This window comes from Ylistrum balloti, unplaced genomic scaffold (genome assembly GCF_031769215.1).
Source record: "Ylistrum balloti isolate Yb309-2 unplaced genomic scaffold, AGI_CSIRO_Ybal_v1 Utg369778, whole genome shotgun sequence".
NCBI lineage: Eukaryota > Metazoa > Mollusca > Bivalvia > Pectinida > Pectinidae > Ylistrum > Ylistrum balloti.
In genome coordinates, this window is record NW_026781968.1 from 519,601 (window position 1) to 541,834 (window position 22,234).

At 32.6% G+C, this 22,234-nt stretch overlaps 1 protein-coding gene across 1 annotated transcript in view; it reads left to right on the forward strand.

Annotated features, from left to right (window-relative positions):
• LOC132544025 (small ribosomal subunit protein mS39-like) overlaps positions 1 to 22,234 on the forward strand; it is a 45,816-nt gene that overhangs the window by 20,828 nt on the left and 2,754 nt on the right. Inside the window, exons 12-21 of the mRNA XM_060207585.1 lie at positions 9,577 to 9,718; positions 11,001 to 11,054; positions 11,323 to 11,385; positions 13,113 to 13,141; positions 13,740 to 13,849; positions 14,848 to 14,926; positions 16,571 to 16,661; positions 18,595 to 18,680; positions 19,474 to 19,529; positions 20,869 to 20,967. Coding sequence (XP_060063568.1) covers positions 9,577 to 9,718; positions 11,001 to 11,054; positions 11,323 to 11,385; positions 13,113 to 13,141; positions 13,740 to 13,849; positions 14,848 to 14,926; positions 16,571 to 16,661; positions 18,595 to 18,680; positions 19,474 to 19,529; positions 20,869 to 20,967 — 809 coding nt within the window. The remainder of the gene's footprint in view (positions 1 to 9,576; positions 9,719 to 11,000; positions 11,055 to 11,322; positions 11,386 to 13,112; positions 13,142 to 13,739; positions 13,850 to 14,847; positions 14,927 to 16,570; positions 16,662 to 18,594; positions 18,681 to 19,473; positions 19,530 to 20,868; positions 20,968 to 22,234) is intronic.

The window sequence follows — 22,234 nt, forward strand, 5'->3', positions numbered from 1 at the left end:
TATATCACTGAAGTGGTCATAAGTTATATATCACTGAAGTGGTAATTAGTTATATATCACTGAAGTGGTAATTAGTTATATATCACTAAAGTGGTATCACTGAAGTGGTAATTAGTTATATATCACTGAAGTGGTAATTAGTTATATGTTACTGAAGTGGTTATTAGTTATATATCACTGAAGTGGTAGTTAGTTATATATCACTGAAGTGGTAATTAGTTATATGTTACTGAAGTGGTAATTAGTTATATATCACTGAAGTGGTAATTAGTTATATATCATTGAAGTGGTAATTAGTTATATGTTACTGAAGTGGTAATTAGTTATATATCACTGAAGTGGTCATAAGTTATATATCACTGAAGTGGTAATTAGTTATATATCACTGAAGTGGTAATTAGTTATATGTTACTGAAGTGGTAATTAGTTATATATCACTGAAGTGGTAATTAGTTATATATCACTGAAGTGGTAATAAGTTATATATCACTGAAGTGGTAATTAGTTATATATCACTGAAGTGGTAATTAGTTATATATCACTGAAGTGGTAATTAGTTATATGTCACTGAAGTGGTAATTAGTTATATATCACTGAAGTGGTCATAAGTTATATATCACTGAAGTGGTACTTAGTTATATATCACTGAAGTGGTAATTAGTTATATGTTACTGAAGTGGAAATTGGGTATATGTTACTGAAGTGGTAATTAGTTATATGTTACTGAAGTGGTAATTAGTTATATATCACTGAAGTGGTAATTAGTTATATGTTACTGAAGTGGTAATTAGTTATATATCACTGAAGTGGTAATAAGTTATATATCACTGAAGTGGTCATAAGTTATATATCACTGAAGTGGTCATAAGTTATATATCACTGAAGTGGTAATTAGTTATATATCACTGAAGTGGTCATAAGTTATATATCACTGAAGTGGTAATTAGTTATATATCACTAAAGTGGTATCACTGAAGTGGTAATTAGTTATATATCACTGAAGTGGTAACTAGTTATCACTGAAGTGGTAATTAGTTATATATCATTAAAGTGGTAATTAGTTATATATCATTGAAGTGGTAATTAGTTATATATCACTGAAGTGGTAATTAGTTATATATCACTGAAGTGGTAATTAGTTATATATCACTGAAGTGGTAATTAGTTATATATCACTGAAGTGGTAGTTAGTTATATGTTACTGAAGTGGTAATTAGTTATCACTGAAGTGGTAGTTAGTTATATATCACTGAAGTGGTTATTAGTTATATATCACTGAAGTGGTAGTTAGTTATATATCACTGAAGTGGTAATTAGTTATATGTTACTGAAGTGGTAATTAGTTATATATCACTGAAGTGGTAATTAGTTATATATCACTGAAGTGGTAATTAGTTATATATCACTGAAGTGGTAGTTAGTTATATATCACCTAAGTGGTTAGTTATATGTTACTGAAGTGGTAATTAGTTATATATCACTGAAGTGGTCATAAGTTATATATCACTGAAGTGGTAATTAGTTATATATCACTGAAGTGGTAATTAGTTATATATCACTAAAGTGGTATCACTGAAGTGGTAATTAGTTATATATCACTGAAGTGGTAACTAGTTATCACTGAAGTGGTAATTAGTTATATATCACTGAAGTGGTAACTAGTTATCACTGAAGTGGTAATTAGCTATATATCATTGAAGTGGTAATTAGTTATATATCACTGAAGTGGTAATTAGTTATATGTTACTGAAGTGGTAATTAGTTATATATCACTGAAGTGGTAATTAGTTATATATCACTGAAGTGGTAATTAGTTATATGTTACTGAAGTGGTAATTAGTTATATATCACTGAAGTGGTAATTAGTTATATGTTACTGAAGTGGTAATTAGTTATATATCACTGAAGTGGTAATTAGTTATATATCACTGAAGTGGTCATAAGTTATATATCACTGAAGTGGTCATAAGTTATATATCACTGAAGTGGTAATTAGTTATATGTTACTGAAGTGGTAATTAGTTATATATCACTGAAGTGGTAATTAGTTATATATCACTGAAGTGGTAATTAGTTATATATCACTATAGTGGTATCACTGAAGTGGTAATTAGTTATATATCACTGAAGTGGTAAATAGTTATATGTTACTGAAGTGGTAATTAGTTATATATCACTGAAGTGGTAATTAGTTATATGTTACTGAAGTGGTAATTAGTTATATATCACTGAAGTGGTAATTAGTTATATATCACTGAAGTGGTCATAAGTTATATATCACTGAAGTGGTCATAAGTTATATATCACTGAAGTGGTCATAAGTTATATATCACTGAAGTGGTAATTAGTTATATGTTACTGAAGTGGTAATTAGTTATATATCACTGAAGTGGTAATTAGTTATATATCACTGAAGTGGTCATAAGTTATATATCACTGAAGTGGTAATTAGTTATATATCACTGAAGTGGTCATAAGTTATATATCACTGAAGTGGTAATTAGTTATATATCACTGAAGTGGTAATTAGTTATATATCACTGAAGTGGTAATTAGTTATATATCACTAAAGTGGTATCACTGAAGTGGTAATTAGTTATATATCACTGAAGTGGTAACTAGTTATCACTGAAGTGGTAATTAGTTATATATCACTGAAGTGGTAACTAGTTATCACTGAAGTGGTAATTAGTTATATATCATTGAAGTGGTAATTAGTTATATATCACTGAAGTGGTAATTAGTTATATGTTACTGAAGTGGTAGTAAGTTATATATCACTGAAGTGGTAATTAGTTATATATCACTGAAGTGGTAATTAGTTATATATCACTGAAGTGGTAATTAGTTATATGTTACTGAAGTGGTAATTAGTTATATATCACTGAAGTGGTAATTAGTTATATATCACTGAAGTGGTAATTAGTTATATATCACTGAAGTGGTAATTAGTTATATATCACTGAAGTGGTCATAAGTTATATATCACTGAAGTGGTAATTAGTTATATATCACTAAAGTGGTATCACTGAAGTGGTAATTAATTATATATCACTGAAGTGGTAACTAGTTATCACTGAAGTGGTAATTAGTTATATATCATTAAAGTGGTAATTAGTTATATATCATTGAAGTGGTAATTAGTTATATATCACTGAAGTGGTAATTAGTTTTATGTTACTGAAGTGGTAATTAGTTATATATCACTGAAGTGGTAATTAGTTATATATCACTGAAGTGGTAGTTAGTTATATATCACTGAAGTGGTAATTAGTTATATGTTACTGAAGTGGTAATTAATTATATATCACTGAAGTGGTAATTAGTTATATATCACTGAAGTGGTAACTAGTTATCACTGAAGTGGTAATTAGTTATATATCATTAAAGTGGTAATTAGTTATATATCATTGAAGTGGTAATTAGTTATATATCACTGAAGTGGTAATTAGTTTTATGTTACTGAAGTGGTAATTAGTTATATATCACTGAAGTGGTAATTAGTTTTATGTTACTGAAGTGGTAATTAGTTATATATCACTGAAGTGGTAATAAGTTATATATCACTGAAGTGGTAGTTAGTTATATATCACTGAAGTGGTAATTAGTTATATATCACTGAAGTGGTAATTAGTTTTATGTTACTGAAGTGGTAACTAGTTATCACTGAAGTGGTAATTAGTTATATATCATTGAAGTGGTAATTAGTTATATATCACTGAAGTGGTAATTAGATATATATAACTGAAGAGGTAATAAGATATATATCACTGAAGTGGTAATTAGTTATATATCACTGAAGTGGTAATTAGTTATATGTTACTGAAGTGGTAATTAGTTATATATCACTGAAGTGGTAATTAGTTATATGTTACTGAAGTGGTAATTAGTTATATATCACTGAAGTGGTAATTAGTTATATGTTACTGAAGTGGTAATTAGTTATATATCACTGAAGTGGTAATTAGTTATATATCACTGAAGTGGTAATTAGTTATATATCACTGAAGTGGTAATTAGTTATATATCACTGAAGTGGTCATAAGTTATATATCACTGAAGTGGTAATTAGTTATATATCACTGAAGTGGTCATAAGTTATATATCACTGAAGTGGTAATTAGTTATATATCACTAAAGTGGTATCACTGAAGTGGTAATTAGTTATATATCACTGAAGTGGTAACTAGTTATCACTGAAGTGGTAATTAGTTATATATCATTAAAGTGGTAATTAGTTATATATCATTGAAGTGGTAATTAGTTATATATCACTGAAATGGTAATTAGTTATATGTTACTGAAGTGGTAGTTAGTTATATGTTACTGAAGTGGTCATAAGTTATATATCACTGAAGTGGTCATAAGTTATATATCACTGAAGTGGTAATTAGTTATATGTTACTGAAGTGGTAATTAGTTATATATCATTGAAGTGGTAATTAGTTATATATCACTGAAGTGGTCATAAGTTATATATCACTGAAGTGGTAATTAGTTATATATCACTGAAGTGGTAATTAGTTATATGTTACTGAAGTGGTAATTAGTTATATATCACTGAAGTGGTAATTATTTATATATCACTGAAGTGGTAATTAGTTATATATCACTGAAGTGGTCATAAGTTATATATCACTGAAGTGGTAATTAGTTATATATCACTGAAGTGGTAATTAGTTATATATCACTGAAGTGGTCATAAGTTATATATCACTGAAGTGGTCATAAGTTATATATCACTGAAGTGGTAATTAGTTATATGTTACTGAAGTGGTAATTAGTTATATATCACTGAAGTGGTAATTAGTTATATATCACTGAAGTGGTAGATAGTTATATATCACTGAAGTGGTAATTAGTTATATGTTACTGAAGTGGTAATTAGTTATATATCACTGAAGTGGTAATTAGTTATATATCACTGAAGTGGTGATTAGTTATATATCACTGAAGTGGTAATTAGTTATATATCACTGAAGTGGTAGTTAGTTATATATCACTGAAGTGGTAATTAGTTATATGTTACTGAAGTGGTAATTAGTTATATATCACTGAAGTGGTAATTAGTTATATGTTACTGAAGTGGTTATTAGTTATATATCACTGAAGTGGTAGTTAGTTATATATCACTGAAGTGGTAATTAGTTATATATCACTGAAGTGGTAATTAGTTATATATCACTGAAGTGGTAATTAGTTATATGTTACTGAAGTGGTAATTAGTTATATATCACTGAAGTGGTAATTAGTTATATATCACTGAAGTGGTAATTAGTTATATATCACTGAAGTGGTAGTTAGTTATATATCACTGAAGTGGTAATTAGTTATATATCACTGAAGTGGTAATTAGTTATATATCACTGAAGTGGTAATTAGTTATATGTTACTGAAGTGGTAATTAGTTATATATCACTGAAGTGGTAATTAGTTATATATCACTGAAGTGGTAATTAGTTATATATCACTGAAGTGGTAATTAGTTATATATCACTGAAGTGGTAGTTAGTTATATATCACTGAAGTGGTAATTAGTTATATATCACTGAAGTGGTAATTAGTTATATATCACTGAAGTGGTCATAAGTTATATATCACTGAAGTGGTCATAAGTTATATATCACTGAAGTGGTAATTAGTTATATATCACTGAAGTGGTAATTAGTTATATATCACTGAAGTGGTATTACTGAAGTGGTAATTAGTTATATATCACTGAAGTGGTCATAAGTTATATATCACTGAAGTGGTCATAAGTTATATATCACTGAAGTGGTAATTAGTTATATATCACTGAAGTGGTAATTAGTTATATATCACTGAAGTGGTAATTAGTTATATATCACTGAAGTGGTAATTAGTTATATATCACTGAAGTGGTAATTAGTTATATATCACTGAAGTGGTAATTAGTTATATATCACTGAAGTGGTAATTAGTTATATATCACTGAAGTGGTAGTTAGTTATATATCACCTAAGTGGTAATTAGTTATATATCACTGAAGTGGTAATTAGTTATATATCACTGAAGTGGTATTACTGAAGTGGTAATTAGTTATATATCACTGAAGTGGTCATAAGTTATATATCACTGAAGTGGTCATAAGTTATATATCACTGAAGTGGTAATTAGTTATATATCACTGAAGTGGTAATTAGTTATATATCACTGAAGTGGTAATTAGTTATCTCTCACTGAAGTGGTAATTAGTTATATATCACTGAAGTGGTAATTAGTTATATATCACTGAAGTGGTAATTAGTTATATATCACTGAAGTGGTAATTAGTTATATATCACTGAAGTGGTAGTTAGTTATATATCACCTAAGTGGTAATTAGTTATATATCACTGAAGTGGTAATTAGTTATATATCACTGAAGTGGTATTACTGAAGTGGTAATTAGTTATATATCACTGAAGTGGTCATAAGTTATATATCACTGAAGTGGTCATAAGTTATATATCACTGAAGTGGTAATTAGTTATATATCACTGAAGTGGTAATTAGTTATATATCACTGAAGTGGTATTACTGAAGTGGTAATTAGTTATATATCACTGAAGTGGTAATTAGGTATATATCACTGAAGTGGTAATTAGTTATATGTTACTGAAATGGTAATTAGTTATATGTTACTGAAGTGGTAGTTAGTTATATGTTACTGAAGTGGTCATAAGTTATATATCACTGAAGTGGTCATAAGTTATATATCACTGAAGTGGTAATTAGTTATATATCACTGAAGTGGTCATAAGTTATATATATATCACTGAAGTGGTCATAAGTTATATATCACTGAAGTGGTCATAAGTTATATATCACTGAAGTGGTAATTAGTTATCACTGAAGTGGTAATTAGTTATATATCACTGAAGTGGTAATTAGTTATATATCACTGAAGTGGTAGTTAGTTATATATCACTGAAGTGGTCATAAGTTATATATCACTGAAGTGGTCATAAGTTATATATCACTGAAGTGGTAATTAGTTATATATCACTGAAGTGGTCATAAGTTATATATCACTGAAGTGGTAATTAGTTATATATCACTGAAGTGGTCATAAGTTATATATCACTGAAGTGGTAATTAGTTATATATCACTGAAGTGGTCATAAGTTATATATCACTGAAGTGGTCATAAGTTATATATCACTGAAGTGGTCATAAGTTATATATCACTGAAGTGGTCATAAGTTATATATCACTGAAGTGGTCATAAGTTATATATCACTGAAGTGGTCATAAGTTATATATCACTGAAGTGGTCATAAGTTATATATCACTGAAGTGGTCATAAGTTATATATCACTGAAGTGGTCATAAGTTATATATCACTGAAGTGGTCATAAGTTATATATCACTGAAGTGGTAGTTAGTTATATATCACTGAAGTGGTAATTAGTTATATATCACTAAAGTGGTAATTAGTTATATATCACTGAAGTGGTAATTAGTTATATATCACTAAAGTGGTCATAAGTTATATATCACTGAAGTGGTCATAAGTTATATATCACTGAAATGGTAATTAGTTATATGTTACTGAAGTGGTAATTAGTTATCACTGAAGTGGTAGTTAGTTATATATCACTGAAGTGGTAATTAGTTATATATCACTGAAGTGGTAGTTAGTTATATGTTACTGAAGTGGTAATTAGTTATCACTGAAGTGGTAGTTAGTTATATATCACTGAAGTGGTAATTAGTTATATATCACTGAAGTGGTAATTAGTTATATATCACTGAAATGGTAGTTAGTTATATATCACTGAAGTGGTAGTTAGTTATATATCACTGAAGTGGTAGTTAGTTATATATCACTGAAGTGGTAATTAGTTATATATCACTAAAGTGGTCATAAGTTATATATCACTGAAGTGGTCATAAGTTATATATCACTGAAATGGTAATTAGTTATATATCACTGAAGTGGTAATTAGTTATATATCACTGAAGTGGTAGTTAGTTATATGTTACTGAAGTGGTAATTAGTTATATGTTACTGAAGTGGTAATTAGTTATATGTTACTGAAGTGGTAATTAGTTATATATCACTGAAGTGGTAGTTAGTTATATGTTACTGAAGTGGTAATTAGTTATATGTTACTGAAGTGGTAATTAGTTATATATCACTGAAGTGGTAATTAGTTATATATCACTGAAGTGGTAGTTAGTTATATATCACTGAAGTGGTAATTAGTTATATGTTACTGAAGTGGTAATTAGTTATATGTTACTGAAGTGGTAATTAGTTATATATCACTGAAGTGGTAATTAGTTATATGTTACTGAAGTGGTAATTAGTTATATATCACTGAAGTGGTCATAAGTTATATGTTACTGAAGTGGTAATTAGTTATATGTTACTGAAGTGGTAATTAGTTATATATCACTGAAGTGGTAATTAGTTATATATCACTGAAATGGTAGTTAGTTATATATCACTGAAGTGGTAGTTAGTTATATATCACTGAAGTGGTAGTTAGTTATATATCACTGAAGTGGTAATTAGTTATATATCACTAAAGTGGTCATAAGTTATATATCACTGAAGTGGTCATAAGTTATATATCACTGAAATGGTAATTAGTTATATATCACTGAAGTGGTAATTAGTTATATATCACTGAAGTGGTAGTTAGTTATATGTTACTGAAGTGGTAATTAGTTGTTACTGAAGTGGTAATTAGTTATATATCACTGAAATGGTAGTTAGTTATATATCACTGAAGTGGTAGTTAGTTATATATCACTGAAGTGGTAGTTAGTTATATATCACTGAAGTGGTAATTAGTTATATGTTACTGAAGTGGTAATTAGTTATATATCACTGAAGATTTTGTAGAGATGTGTCAGTTGCAGGGAGCCCTATCACCATTTGTTCGCCATTTCAATACGTTGTAGAAATGATACAATCACACGATAACCATTCATGTGTTTGTAGATCATTTTGTTGGACATTGAATATGAACAATTTCAGCCAAATTGTGAGTTGTTCATATCAATCTCCATGTATGGTCCATCAGTGATCTGTTGTTCTTTCTTCTTTAAACAATTATTGTTATCTTGAGAAATACTAGATGGATCATTTCCAAATTTTTTGTGAAGGCTCGCAGTTCCTCGTAAATTGTCTAGGACAATGGTAAAATTTCGCTTCAAATAAAATCCTTTTCGGGGGGCATTGATCAGTTTCACTGATACTCTTGTTATATTCATGCTGCACTTTGATACTTCTGGATACAAGATACAAGGATTTTTATTAAAAGTTGAGTTTTGAAACAGATAATTTTAGCTCAGTAGTTATCAGTCTATTCACTTCTGATGTAAAATTTCATGTATCCCTTTCATTGTGAGAACAACGTATGTAGTGATGAAAATGCTATTGGGGTATTACATCTGTACGTTCTGTAGCATAAAATTGAGCCAATTATGCAGTTACTGAAACATTATTCAGATTCAGAAATAATCTACATAGGAACCTTGCTCTATGTTTTTGATGGTGGGCATCCTCTGGGATCACCTGTTATAGAAATACATGATTGCTCTATGTTTTTTGTTTTCTAGGACCTCATTAGAGATATGAAGACTGCAGGAATTACTCCCACAGAAGAAACGTTTTCTAGACTAGGCTCCGGACCAGGCTTACGTTGTCCAGACTTTCCCTGTATTACAAAGATCTTTAGTGAAATCAAGGCCCTAGAAATGAGTAATGTCATATTGTTGGGTTATATCATCCAGACTTCAAGTTTTTTGTTGCTTCATATGTTTTTTTGTAAAACTTATAGTAACAGCTCAAAACAGAAATGCATTCTTGATTTGATGTGTAAGTAGGATATTTAAAGATGTAGTTAGTGTAGGATGGCGAGAAATAATTTTTGGAAGATATTTATGAATGGCATGAAAAATTGTAAACACAAAAACATGCAGCCGTTAGATATTGTCAGATTTAGTGTTGGGGCCCCCTGGGACGAGAGGGGGAAGGCCCAATACAGGAAACAGAGGAAAATTCCTTGAAGTCCTACTCCTCCAATAAAAATTGTTGTATTTTTACCAAATTTGGTTGAAAGCATTCTCAAGTTAAGGGGAATCAAGTTTGTATAAACAGTGGGTCTCAGCTCTCTGGGGCTAGAGGGGCTGGGACAAATATGAGAAATAGAGCAAATTCTGTTAAATCCTACTCCAATACATACTGTGCAGCAGGACATAGGATGTTGTTTTGTTTACAATCAGCAACAGGAAGTGGAATGTTGCTTTGTTTACACTCAGTAACAGGAAGTAGAATGTTGCTTTGTTTACAATCAGTAACAGGAAGTAGAATGTTGCTTTGTTTACAATCAGCAACAGGAAGTGGAATGTTGCTTTGTTTACAATCAGCAACAGGAAGTGGAATGTTGCTTTGTTTACATTCAGCAACTGGAATTGGAATGTTGCTTTGTTAACATTCAGTAACAGGAAGTGGAATGCTGCTTTGTTTACACTTAGTAACAGGAATTGAAATGTTGCTTTGTTTACAATCAGCAACAGGAAGTGGAATGTTGCTTTGTTTACATTCAGCAACTGGAATTGGAATGTTGCTTTGTTTATACTTAGTAACTGGAAGTGGAATGTTGCTTTGTTTACACTCAGTAACAGGAAGTAGAATGTTGCTTTGTTTATACTTAGTGACTGGAATTGGAATATTGCTTTGTTTATACTTAGTAACTGGAATTGGAATGTTGCTTTGTTTACACTCAGTAACAGGAAGTAGAATGTTGCTTTGTTTACACTTAGTAACAGAAAATGGAATGTTGCTTTGTTTACACTCAGTAACAGAAAATGGAATGTTGCTGTGTTTACACTCAGTAACTGGAAGTGGAATGTTGCTTTGTTTGCACTCAGCAACATGAAGTGAAATGTTGTTTGTTACATTAAGCAAAAGGACATAAAATAATAATGCTGGTTACAAAATTGTTTTAGTTCACTAAATAGTTTACTTTGTCTGTTAACAGAACCATCCTTGTCTATGTGCAGAGCCTTACTGAACTTCACCAGAACACACAGAGGTAATGATCTGTTAAAAATATATATTATTGTAATAATCACATGGAAAAGGTGACTGTAGAAACATTTCAGCTATTAATTAATTAAATGTAAACTTTGATTTATAACATCAGATTATTTAAAATCTTTATTTTTTCCATTGAAGATTTTTCAGTGTCATGGAAACCATATTTTTCCTATCTTTATGAGCAGTTTAGATATGATATCTTTGCATTGGAAATTGATTCTATGATAGATAATTGACTTTCCACATTATTACATCTTTAACAGATTTACAAGCAATTCTGAGCTACATAGACAAAGAAAACATCAAAGCTACCTCAGAGCAGGAAAGTAAGTCATCTGTCTGTTTTATACCATCTCTCTCTTCATCTTGGTTCTATGACTTAAAAAAAACAAGAGTGTTCTAACTGGAATGTGATAGGTTTTAATAGTGATAGAAGTACATCCAAGTTTCCTGAAAATCATTCTTTAACTTTTAGTATCAGTATTCCAAGAATTAAGACAATGCAATAATTATTCATTAACACAGACTTTGGTTTGAATATTTGTTTACAATGGCCATTGACATACAAGATTTACATGTAATTGAACATTTTACATGCTCTTTTAAATGTATATGATTAACCAACCATCATCAGATGGTGTGATGTTCAAATCGCCCTACATCTGCGGTCTTTCATTCATCCATCCATACCACCATCCGTAAACAATATTTGTTACCACATAGATCTTTCTCAAGTTTCATGTGTAGTTTCCACTTGATCCCTAGTTGTGTCCATTTGATTTTGTTACTGATATGAAAATGGCGGACAGACAGCTATCTTGGATATTTCCTTGTAAAGTTTGTTATTGCTATTTCGCAAGAAGTACTGAATGGATATCTCTCAAATTTCATATGAAGGTTCCCCTAGGTCCCAAGTGCCCATTTGATTTTGAGACTGACAAAAAGGTTGCCACAATGGGACAGATTTGATAGTAATTTGCAAAATCATAGTCCTTTTAATTGTGATAGCAGTGGATGTTTTTTTAACATGATAATTTGATGAAATATGAACCATTTATCATGAAAGCTGGTATGCTGCCTTATTTTGATAAGATCTCATGCCTTTGACAATGGGATTGATTTTATCATAATTAACAGAGTTATAGGCCTTGGCAGTTTTATTACTATGGAACTTGTTAACATGATTAAATGAGTAAATATGAATGAAATTTTATGAAACTTAGAAAAACAAGTATTTCACAGTTATGGCCCTTTACATTTTGTTTACATGTACCATAGGATTCTTTGAAGCAATTATTTGAGTAAACATGAACAGAATTTTATGAAACTTTTGGTCTGCAGCTTTCAGTCAAGAAGATCTTAGATGAGTTTGAGAAACGGGCTGATTCAATCATAATTTAAGGAATTATTGCCCTTTGCAGTTTTATATCTATGTTAATTTATGAACATGACAACTGGAGTAAATATGAACTAATTTTGATGATAGTTGGTATGCAGCCTTCTACCAATAAGATCTGAGATAAGTTTGACAATGGGAAAGATTTGATGTAATTGATAGTTATAATTGGCTCATTGCAGTTTAAGTTGAGATTAGTCAGTTGACCGTTAAGTTATAGGCCCATGGTCCTCATATTATTTGCAGCCAAAATAACTTTGTTTCTAAACTTTATCTAGATAACACATTACTTGCATAAAAATGTATAACATTATTTATTGTATTGTATGAGGGTTGGAATTCATCACCATTCTTCTATTAAATCATATTCACTTCTAGTGACAGATATTTCTATATTTGGTGAAAAAGCAAAACACATTTCTCAAAAATCATCGTTTCAACTAAATATAAATCCTAGTTACTAAACCCTGTTAAAAATTCCATTTTTATTCTAAAGGAACATTATCCTTGTATAAGTAAATCTCAAAATAGGATGTCTTTGCCTGATCATTAGCTGATCTGGTGGTTACCGTTAGCTAAATACATACAATCTGTTTTAAGGACTCAGAATGTCTCAGTATTTTGATTTATTTGTCTTAATTTATTCTGTCTTTTCAGTGAGATTCTTCATTGATGCTATTCAGTTGGTAAGTATATATGTAAAAATCACAGAAAGTCATTATTTTAGGTATCTAGGTTTACAAACTGAAATAAATTTCAGATACAGAAGTTTTGTTGTGAAATGATTAGATATTCTGCTTTTGAAATTATATGGTGACCTGGGTACATATTGATTAGATTAGATGATGTGACCACACAGGGACATTGTACAAGGAAAAGATTGCGAAAGTTCATTTTTGTGTTGAATTCTGTTGGACAGGACGTGAGGTTATTTTGTAACAAATTTGTAGGTGGGAGGGTACATGTGGTTTGATAGCTTGAATAGTTTTCAACTAATTAACTTCAAACTTCCTAGGTTGATTCATTACCTTGATAGCTCCGACAAGTTTGATCGTCATAATTTTCTAATCATAATCCACGGAGTTATGGCCCCTTGTTGAATTACCAAAACTGTATCTGCTCGATATTGCAAGTAGTTTTCAATGGATCAGCTTCAAACTTGACAGATGATTAATGTAATGGTTTGTTGGACTATTGGGGGACATAGAAGACATTGCTTAATTTAGAATTGCTTATTGTGTTGTTTTTCTTTTTTTCATGAAAATTTTTTTCCTTGACTTTTAGTGTGATTCCTCATTGAAAAATCCTCAACTGGCGTTCGAGGTGGACAGATTATTTCGTACCTTAGGAGAAGGCCACTACTTTTTAACCACAGGGGAATCAAGAAACTATTAGTAAGTATACTGAACTACGGTCATGCAGAGGACACAACATGTATCTCATGACTAAATCACTTTTAGGCTATAGTCACATGTCTCTCACAACCAAAATGTCGCCAATATGAAGCTATCAGTTGCCTGTATAGAAGCGTTACATAGTCTATATATATATAAATAGACCAGAGATCACAAGGAAGGGATGTCTTGTGTATATTCTAAGATAATTAAAAAATCATATAGAAGGGAGGTGTCTTGTGTTTCTATATGTAATAGAGGTCATTATTAATTTCAATGCCTCCACTAGCAATCGAACACGGGATTCTTGGCTTACTAGTCTGACCCTCAATTAATTGAGCTAAAGAGAAGTTCTCTCTAGCTGAGTGGTATATGTGGCTAGTATTTTACCAGGGTTACATATTAATAAACCACAGATCAAACATAAGGGATGTGTCTTGCGTATCTATGAATAAACCCGATATCAAACATAAGAGATGTCTTGTGTATCTATAAAAAGACCAGAGATCACTCAGGAGGGATGTCTTGTGTATCTATAAATAAACCAGAGATCACAGGTAAGGAATGTTTTCTAATTCTATAAGTAATCCATCTAGAGATATGAGATAACACAGAAGGGACCGCTGAGACCCAGTCTGTCGTCATTTGCCATACCTTTCTGAATAGAAGGGCAATTTCAACTTTTCATTTTTCGCTTACTAAAATGTTTTACATTAGAAGTACATTAGAAATATCATTTCTAATTACAATAGGTTGTTGGTTATCCCATCACTAGCTGTATTAACACAGAGATCCTGGTCAGTGATTCTAAAGGTTTATGTCCCTCATATTGACCCTAATATTTTGTCAATGTTGATCACATGACCTATCAGTACAAAAATTGATGGATGACTTCTATGGTTAGAGGATGGACACAAAAAATGATGACTGGTGATAATACTAACATTGTACTTGTATATACTGTAAATTGAATAATATGTCCTCATTTTATTTTGCAGTCGTCCACTTCTCTGTGCTTTCATATTTAACGATACCGTAGAAAATACCATGGAAATGTATGACAAGGTTGTTCCATGTGTAAGTATGAAATGTATTCTTATCTACTGGTACATCATTTATCCAGATATAGGTTTGATTAGGAGTTCAACTCCAGTTACTCCTGCTAGGTGGGAATGATAATATATACTCTGCAAACTGCTGAGTCTCATGAAAAAGGGAAGGAATATACTAGGGCCTATTGGGGCCTAATGGATTACACCAGCATTTTGTCACATATTTATTGTCTTCTCTAATTTGCCAAGTATAAATCATGACTCAAGTATGGTGGTAATAATTGTTGTCATGATACCTGAAGGCTTGTCAGTGGAACCTCAAGGTCACTTGAAATCTGTTTGGTATGAAAAACACCAGTGATAAATTATATTGATGTGACCTACTTTTATAAGGTTTTAGGCCACCTGAGACAAAGTCACATGGTGCCCTATTGCGTTTACCCATTTCCAGCATGGTGTGTCCATAAACTTTTTACTTTTCGTCTTCATCTCAAAAACCATTGAACCGATTTCAACAAAACTTCGAGAAACCATCTGTAGCCTAAGATGAACCAAACTAGTGAATTATAAAGTTTCCATCCCACGGGCCTAAGGGGTAGGCCTATGATGGTGGGTTGTTCAAATTGCCCTATATCCATGGTAAAACATCCAACTTTCCTACGTCCGTTAAGATATCGTGTTATCACTATTTCTGAGAAGTACTGGATAGAGAAAATTTCATATGTAGGTTAACCTTTGGCATGATGGTGGGTTATTCAAATTGCCCTATATCCATGGTAAAACATCCAACTTTCCTACGTCCGTTAAGATATCGTGTTATCACTATTTCTGAGAAGTACTGGATAGAGAAAATTCATATGTAGGTTAATCTTTGGCATAGCTGTGCCATTTTGATTTTTGAGACTGATTAGGAAAACAAAATGTCTGACAGGTGGCCATCTTGCCTTTGGATTTGGAAAATGAAAGTATTTCTTTAAAAGTTATAGGTGGACCTATTTTCAAATTCATTTATAGATAACCCATGGTTCCTAGTTGTGCCATTTTGATTAGAAATTATGAGTAAAACAAAATGGCTGACTGGAGGCAATCTTGGATTTTGACTATGAAAGTTTGTTATCAGTATTTCTTACGTACACAATGGGTGATTCCCAAGTTTATCATATATGTTCTCCTTTGTCCCTAGTTGTCCTCTTTTGATTTTGGTTCTAATCAGAAAGAGAAAATGTACTCTTTTCTGGTATCAAACAGGACCTGGATATAAAATCATGGTCACACAGTATCAAACAGGACCTAGATATGAAATCATGGTCACACAGTATCAAACAGGACCTAGATATGAAATCATGGTCACACAGTATCACACAGAACCTAGATATGAAATCATGGTCACACAGTATCACACAGAACCTAGATATGAAATCATGGTCACAAAGTATCACTACAAGAAAAACCTTTTCTGTTTTAAAAGAGAAGGTCCCTTGTCATAAGAGACTATTGATTAATGAAATAATAGTCTCTTATGATTATATCATTGGGGCAGTAGGTACAATTTGTATGCCCTACATACAGGGCAAAAGTCTTTAAACACTTAAAACTTTAGAAATGTGGTAGGATTTAGAAACTTTTTATTGACAAAGTGTTTATGGTTGCTTCGTATTTTTTCTTTCAGAAAATCAGCCCCAAAGATTTACCGCTTCATGCACTTTTTAAACAGTTCAAAGGACAAAGGAATTTTCAATATGTACCTAAACTGTTTAAAGGTAAGTTTATTAATGAAAACTTTTAGAATCTGAATTTTAAATTTTTTGATAAATGTAAATTTTTAATTTATAGCAATCGCAAAACAAGCTATAGGTTTATATTAGCCACTGTTGTTGGGCCAACCCACGTGGTTTGGCAAATGACCTCCATATTCTTTCACGTCTGCTCAGAGAATCAAACCCTTGATGCCTATGCAAAAGGCAAGTCATTACCTCTGCACCATCAGACCACCCTGTTTAGCACACCTTGTCTGAAAGGTCGCTGAGCTTTTGCCATGGCACTGCATCTGTCGTCCATCTGGTGTCTATCAACTTTTTACTAAAAACACCTACTAGTCATACTGAACAGATTTTTTTCCAGATTTGGTCAGAAGCGTCCTTGGGAGAAAGGGGACCAAGTTTGTAGAAATATTGGTTCTCAGCCCCCATGGACTGAAGGTGCAGGGCCCAAGAGGGGAATTTTTGCAAGATCTTTAAAATCCTACTCCTCCTATATGAATAAATGGATATTGTCCAAATTTGGTAAAGAGGAATCAATGTTGTTTAATCATGTTTAGATGAAGGGGAATTAATCTTGTATAAATATTAGGTCTCAGCATGCTGGCCTGGGAGGGGTAGGCCCAATAAGGGAAATAGAGTAAATTCTTTAAAGTCCTACTTCTCCTGTAGGAATAGATAGATATTGCCTAATTTGGAAGAAGGGGAATCAATCCTATTTAAATGTAAGATCACTGCTCTCAGGGGAAGGAGGACAGGGCTCCTTTTTGAATTCTGAAAAAGATCAGAGAAGTGGTTCCTGTTGTCATAGATAGGAAATGTATTTACAGTACTGAGTGAATATCCATGTGGTGTGCAGGTGGATGGGACAACTTGTATAAGGTGGAAAATGGCCGATAAGACCTGCATTTCACACCTGTTATTCCATGCTATCACCATCTCACCTCTGTCACATTTATACTGGATAAAGGTAAAATGTAGTAAAGAGGTTTTGATAACAATTAAGTTATCAGGCCAAACACACTGCATGGCCCCTCCTGACCTGTCAGTGTTATAGTAGGGAGAGGTCAGGTCAAACACACTGCATGGCCCCTCCTGACCTGTCAGTGTTATAGTAGGGAGAGGTCAGGTCAAACACACTGTGTGGCCGCTCCTGACCTGTCAGTGTTATAGTAGGGAGAGATGTCAGGTCAAACACACTGCAGGGCCCTTCCTGATTTGTCAGTGTTATAGTAGGGAGATGTCAGGTCAAATACACTGCGTGGCCCCTCCTGACCTGTCAGTGTTATAGTAGGGAGAGATGTCCAGTCAAACACACTGCAGGGCCCTTCCTGACCTGTCAGTGTTATAGTAGGGAGAGATGTCAGGCCAAACACACTGCAGGACAGCTCCTGACCTGTCAGTGTTATAGTAGGGAGAGATGTCAGGCCAAACACACTGTGTGGCCCCTCCTGATCTGTCAGTGTTATAGTAGGGAGAGATATCAGGCCTAACACACTATGGGGCCCCTCGTGACCTGTCAGTGTTATAGAAGGGAGATGTCAGGTCAAACACACTGCGTGGCCCCTCCTGACCTGTCAGTGTTATAGTTCAGAGATATAAAGTTAGACACACTGTGAAATTCCTCCTGACCTGTCAGTGTATTAGTTGGGAGAGATGTAAAGTTAGATACACTGTGGAATTCCCCCTGACTTGTCAGTGTTATAGTTCAGAGATATAAAGTTAGACACACCATGGGATCCCTCCTCCTGGTCTGTCATTGTTTTATTTTGATACTCTTTGTTGGTTGACAGTTTTGACTGGTCAATGACATGTTACAAAGTTTTTAGCAATTTTTCTTAGTGTCAGTTGAAAGTGCTTAATTCCAATTTACATAGAGGGTCACCTAACAATAACTGTTGTTTTAAGTGTTTACATATATCTATTTCTGTTTTAGATCTCTATATCAATATCAAACAACTGGATGACAGTCGTGTACAGCTGGCATTGGAGTTAATAGATACCATCAATGATCCCCCAGAGGTTAGTGTTATCAGTGAAAGAAAGCGATGGACTTGTCAAATGAGCTTTTTTTCAATGCTCTAACTGTTTGTAGCAAATCTTGTACATTGGTTTCACTTATGACCTTGTTCTTTAAAAATGCCCCAGACATCCAAGAATCACAATGTGATGAATGAGGGGGATTCTCTGTAATGAAAGCCTGAAGGCTGTATTTTTATGTTCAGTGGTACCTGTCACTCAGCAAGGTGCATATGATCTGACAGTTAAAGGCCAAAATGTAGAACTTGTGGCTCCTTTACTCCAACATTAGCCTGTAAAAGGCTCTGTAACTTGTTTCTCTGTGTTACAAAATGTACTACAATGTTAAACAGCTTTGTAGGCAAATCCAACAAGACTTCATGGCAGGAAAAGAAGGTAGGTGTGATGGTTAATGTAACCATCCAGCCTTGAGGCTTTCATTACAGAGAATTTGCTGTCTCTTTCTCATTGTGATGTATTGTTTACAAGGAAATTCTCTGCCATTTAGTCTTCTGGCTGTCTGGTAACAGTTAATTGTGGCAGATTAGAAAAATCTTTTATCTTTTCACGAAAAATTGAAAAATCCTATAACTACATAGTGTGCACACTCCCCACTTTAGACCTTTAATTTTTTCATGAAAAACTGCACAGTTTTTTACAGTAGCAAAATAAACCATTTATAATCATTTACAAAGTTTGGTTGTGGGTTCAATATCCAACATGTTTAGCCTCTCAGTAATTTCAGTGCTTGATTATATTTGAAAAAGGATTTAATGTCTTCAATATTTATTTCTAGCTGTTGCAAGATCTCTGCAGTGTCTTTGATATTGTTAAGAAAGACAAATTTGAGAGGTAAGCATATCAAGGGCCTGGCATTGAAATGTGAGTGCCCTATATGGATCACTTTCTTTCTGACAAGACACAAATTCTTGAGTCCTTCTACTCCAGTAGAATAAATATCATATTTCTTCCTCGTAACATGATTCTTTTTCTTCTTCTTGAATATTTTTAACTTCTATATAATGTGCATATATATCACTTAATTTTAGATTTAGTACCTACATCCCCAAAACTTAGAAAATCTTGGTGTACATATAGTCTGAAATAAACATGATATATACTTACATATCACAGTATCGTTAATGTGGCCTGCATTATTTTTTTCTTCACTGAGATGGTCTTATGACCAAATGGTGACAAAATGGCACACAGGTAGCCTATTTAGTTTCTGACTATGAAAGTAGAGGATGAATCTTTAGTTTTTCTCCAATTTCATATGTAGGTTCGCCTTGCTCACTTTTAATTTTGAGCCTCATTAGAAGAAGGTTTGGTCCCTAGTTGTGTAATATTCCATTTTTAGACTGATCACAAAAACAACATAACTGTTAGGTTGCTATCTTGGATTTTTGATGGTTACCTCTATTTCTGTAGAAGTACTTGTTGCATCACTTCATATGTAAGGATTCCTGGGTCCCTTTTTGTATCTTTTTGATTTTGGGACTAATAAAAGAAAATTCCAAACTGGCCAACAAGCAGCCATCTTGTATTATGAGTCTTAAAGTTTATCATTGCTATTTCTTCTCATTTTGAGTTGTAGTATATTGGTTCCTTATTGTGTCCTTTTGATTTCGGAACTGATAGAGAAACAAAATACTGACAGGACTCCATATTTTATTTCATAGTTGAATATTATTATTGTTATTTCTTGAGTGTTTCTTAAGAGTAATTCTCAAATTTATATAAATAAAAGTAAATAAGAGGAACAGAGACAAAAGAAGGGAAGGATTCAACTTTTAAAGAAGATCAAACAATGATGGGCACCAAGATCCCTCTGGAATCACTTGATTTAGAGGAACTTGATGGAAATTTCATATACAGGTTCCTTTTTGTCTCTAGGTGTGTCCCTCTGATTTTTGAACTTGTCATTAAAACAAAATGTCTGACAGACTTCCATCTTGGAACTGTAAAAGTTTCTTATCAATATTCTTAAGAGATATTCGTAAATTTTATATAATCATAAGCAAATAAGAAGAAAGAAAGGGGAAAAAGGAAAAAATGGAATTATAAAGAACAGAGAAAGATCATGTGGATGCTGAGATCCCAGTGCATTGTCTTCTTTTACTTCTGAAGAAATTTGAAAAGTTATCATCATTATTCTAAAGAACCTCCGTGAAACAATTTCTTCTTTCAGGACAGTTAAGAGTAGGAGAAAGATAATGCGTGCAGATATGAGATATCTAGAAGTTGCAAGCAAAATCAATTTAAAGACTGGCTCCTTTGAAGAAGCATGGTAAGTTAGTCCACTAATTTTAAATAATTTGATTGTTTATTGTCCTTCTGTTTCTCTATCCACCTATAACATGTGCTAGATGATTCACCAGAAAAACATAACACACCATTTTACTTCAAATGTTTCACCTCAAAATTCCACAATACCCATCTACATTATATCATCCCAAAAATTCATTTCTCTCGAAAAGCTACATCATTGCCAAAGCCCAAAAATTCATACAGTATGTCAAGGGCATCAGATAATCAGAGCTTTTTTTGTTTTTGTGGGTTTTTTTTTTTTTTTTTTGTGGTGGGGACATTCTAAGGGCCCAGTTTCCAGTCATATTTATTTTATAATATGGCTGATTCTCTGTATATATATAGTGAACACCTTCAATTTCCTTTTCTGATTGGTCGATTTTCTTCCCAAAGTGAGATAAAAAGACCTGTTCTCAAAATAGTTTAAAAAACCTGATAATATATATATACACCAGTGATTGCATTAAGACTCGGGCATCAGCGATTAGGATAAGGCACCTCTAACAGTTTTTGGGATAAGAAACTTACCCCGTTGGTTGAAACAAGTCCCCTGCACTATAGATTAGGATAAGACTCCTACACCAATACTTGGTAAAAGACATGTATACCAATGATTGTCCCTTTGTTGACTGCTAGACGAGAAACTGATGAGAAATTATACAAAATGTTAGGACAGGTTTGTACCCAGGTGTATGGGGATATTGGTGAATAGAACAAACGTTACGACAGGTTTGTACCCAGGTGTATGGGGATATTGGTGAATAGTACAAACATTACGACAGGTTTGTACCCAGGTGTATGGGGATATTGGTGAATAGTTCAAACGTTACGACAGGTTTGTACCCAGGTGTATTGGGATATTGGTGAATAGTACAAATGTTACGACAGGTTTGTACCCAGGTGTATGGGGATATTGGTGAATAGTACAAACGTTACGACAGGTTTGTACCCAGGTGTATGGGGATATTGGTGAATAGTACAAACGTTACGACAGGTTTGTACCCAGGTGTATGGGGATATTGGTGAATAGTACAAACGTTACAACAGGTTTGTACCCAGGTGTATGGGGATATTGGTGAATAGTACAAATGTCTGAATGTGTTTGCACTCAGGAGTAAGGGGAGTTGGTAAAAAGTACAGATGTTGGGACATTGTTTGTACCAAGGTAAAAATTACAGATTTTCGAGTTTGTTTGGACCCTTGGTGTATAGATCAGTGACTTTCTGCATATATGAGCACTTAGCTGT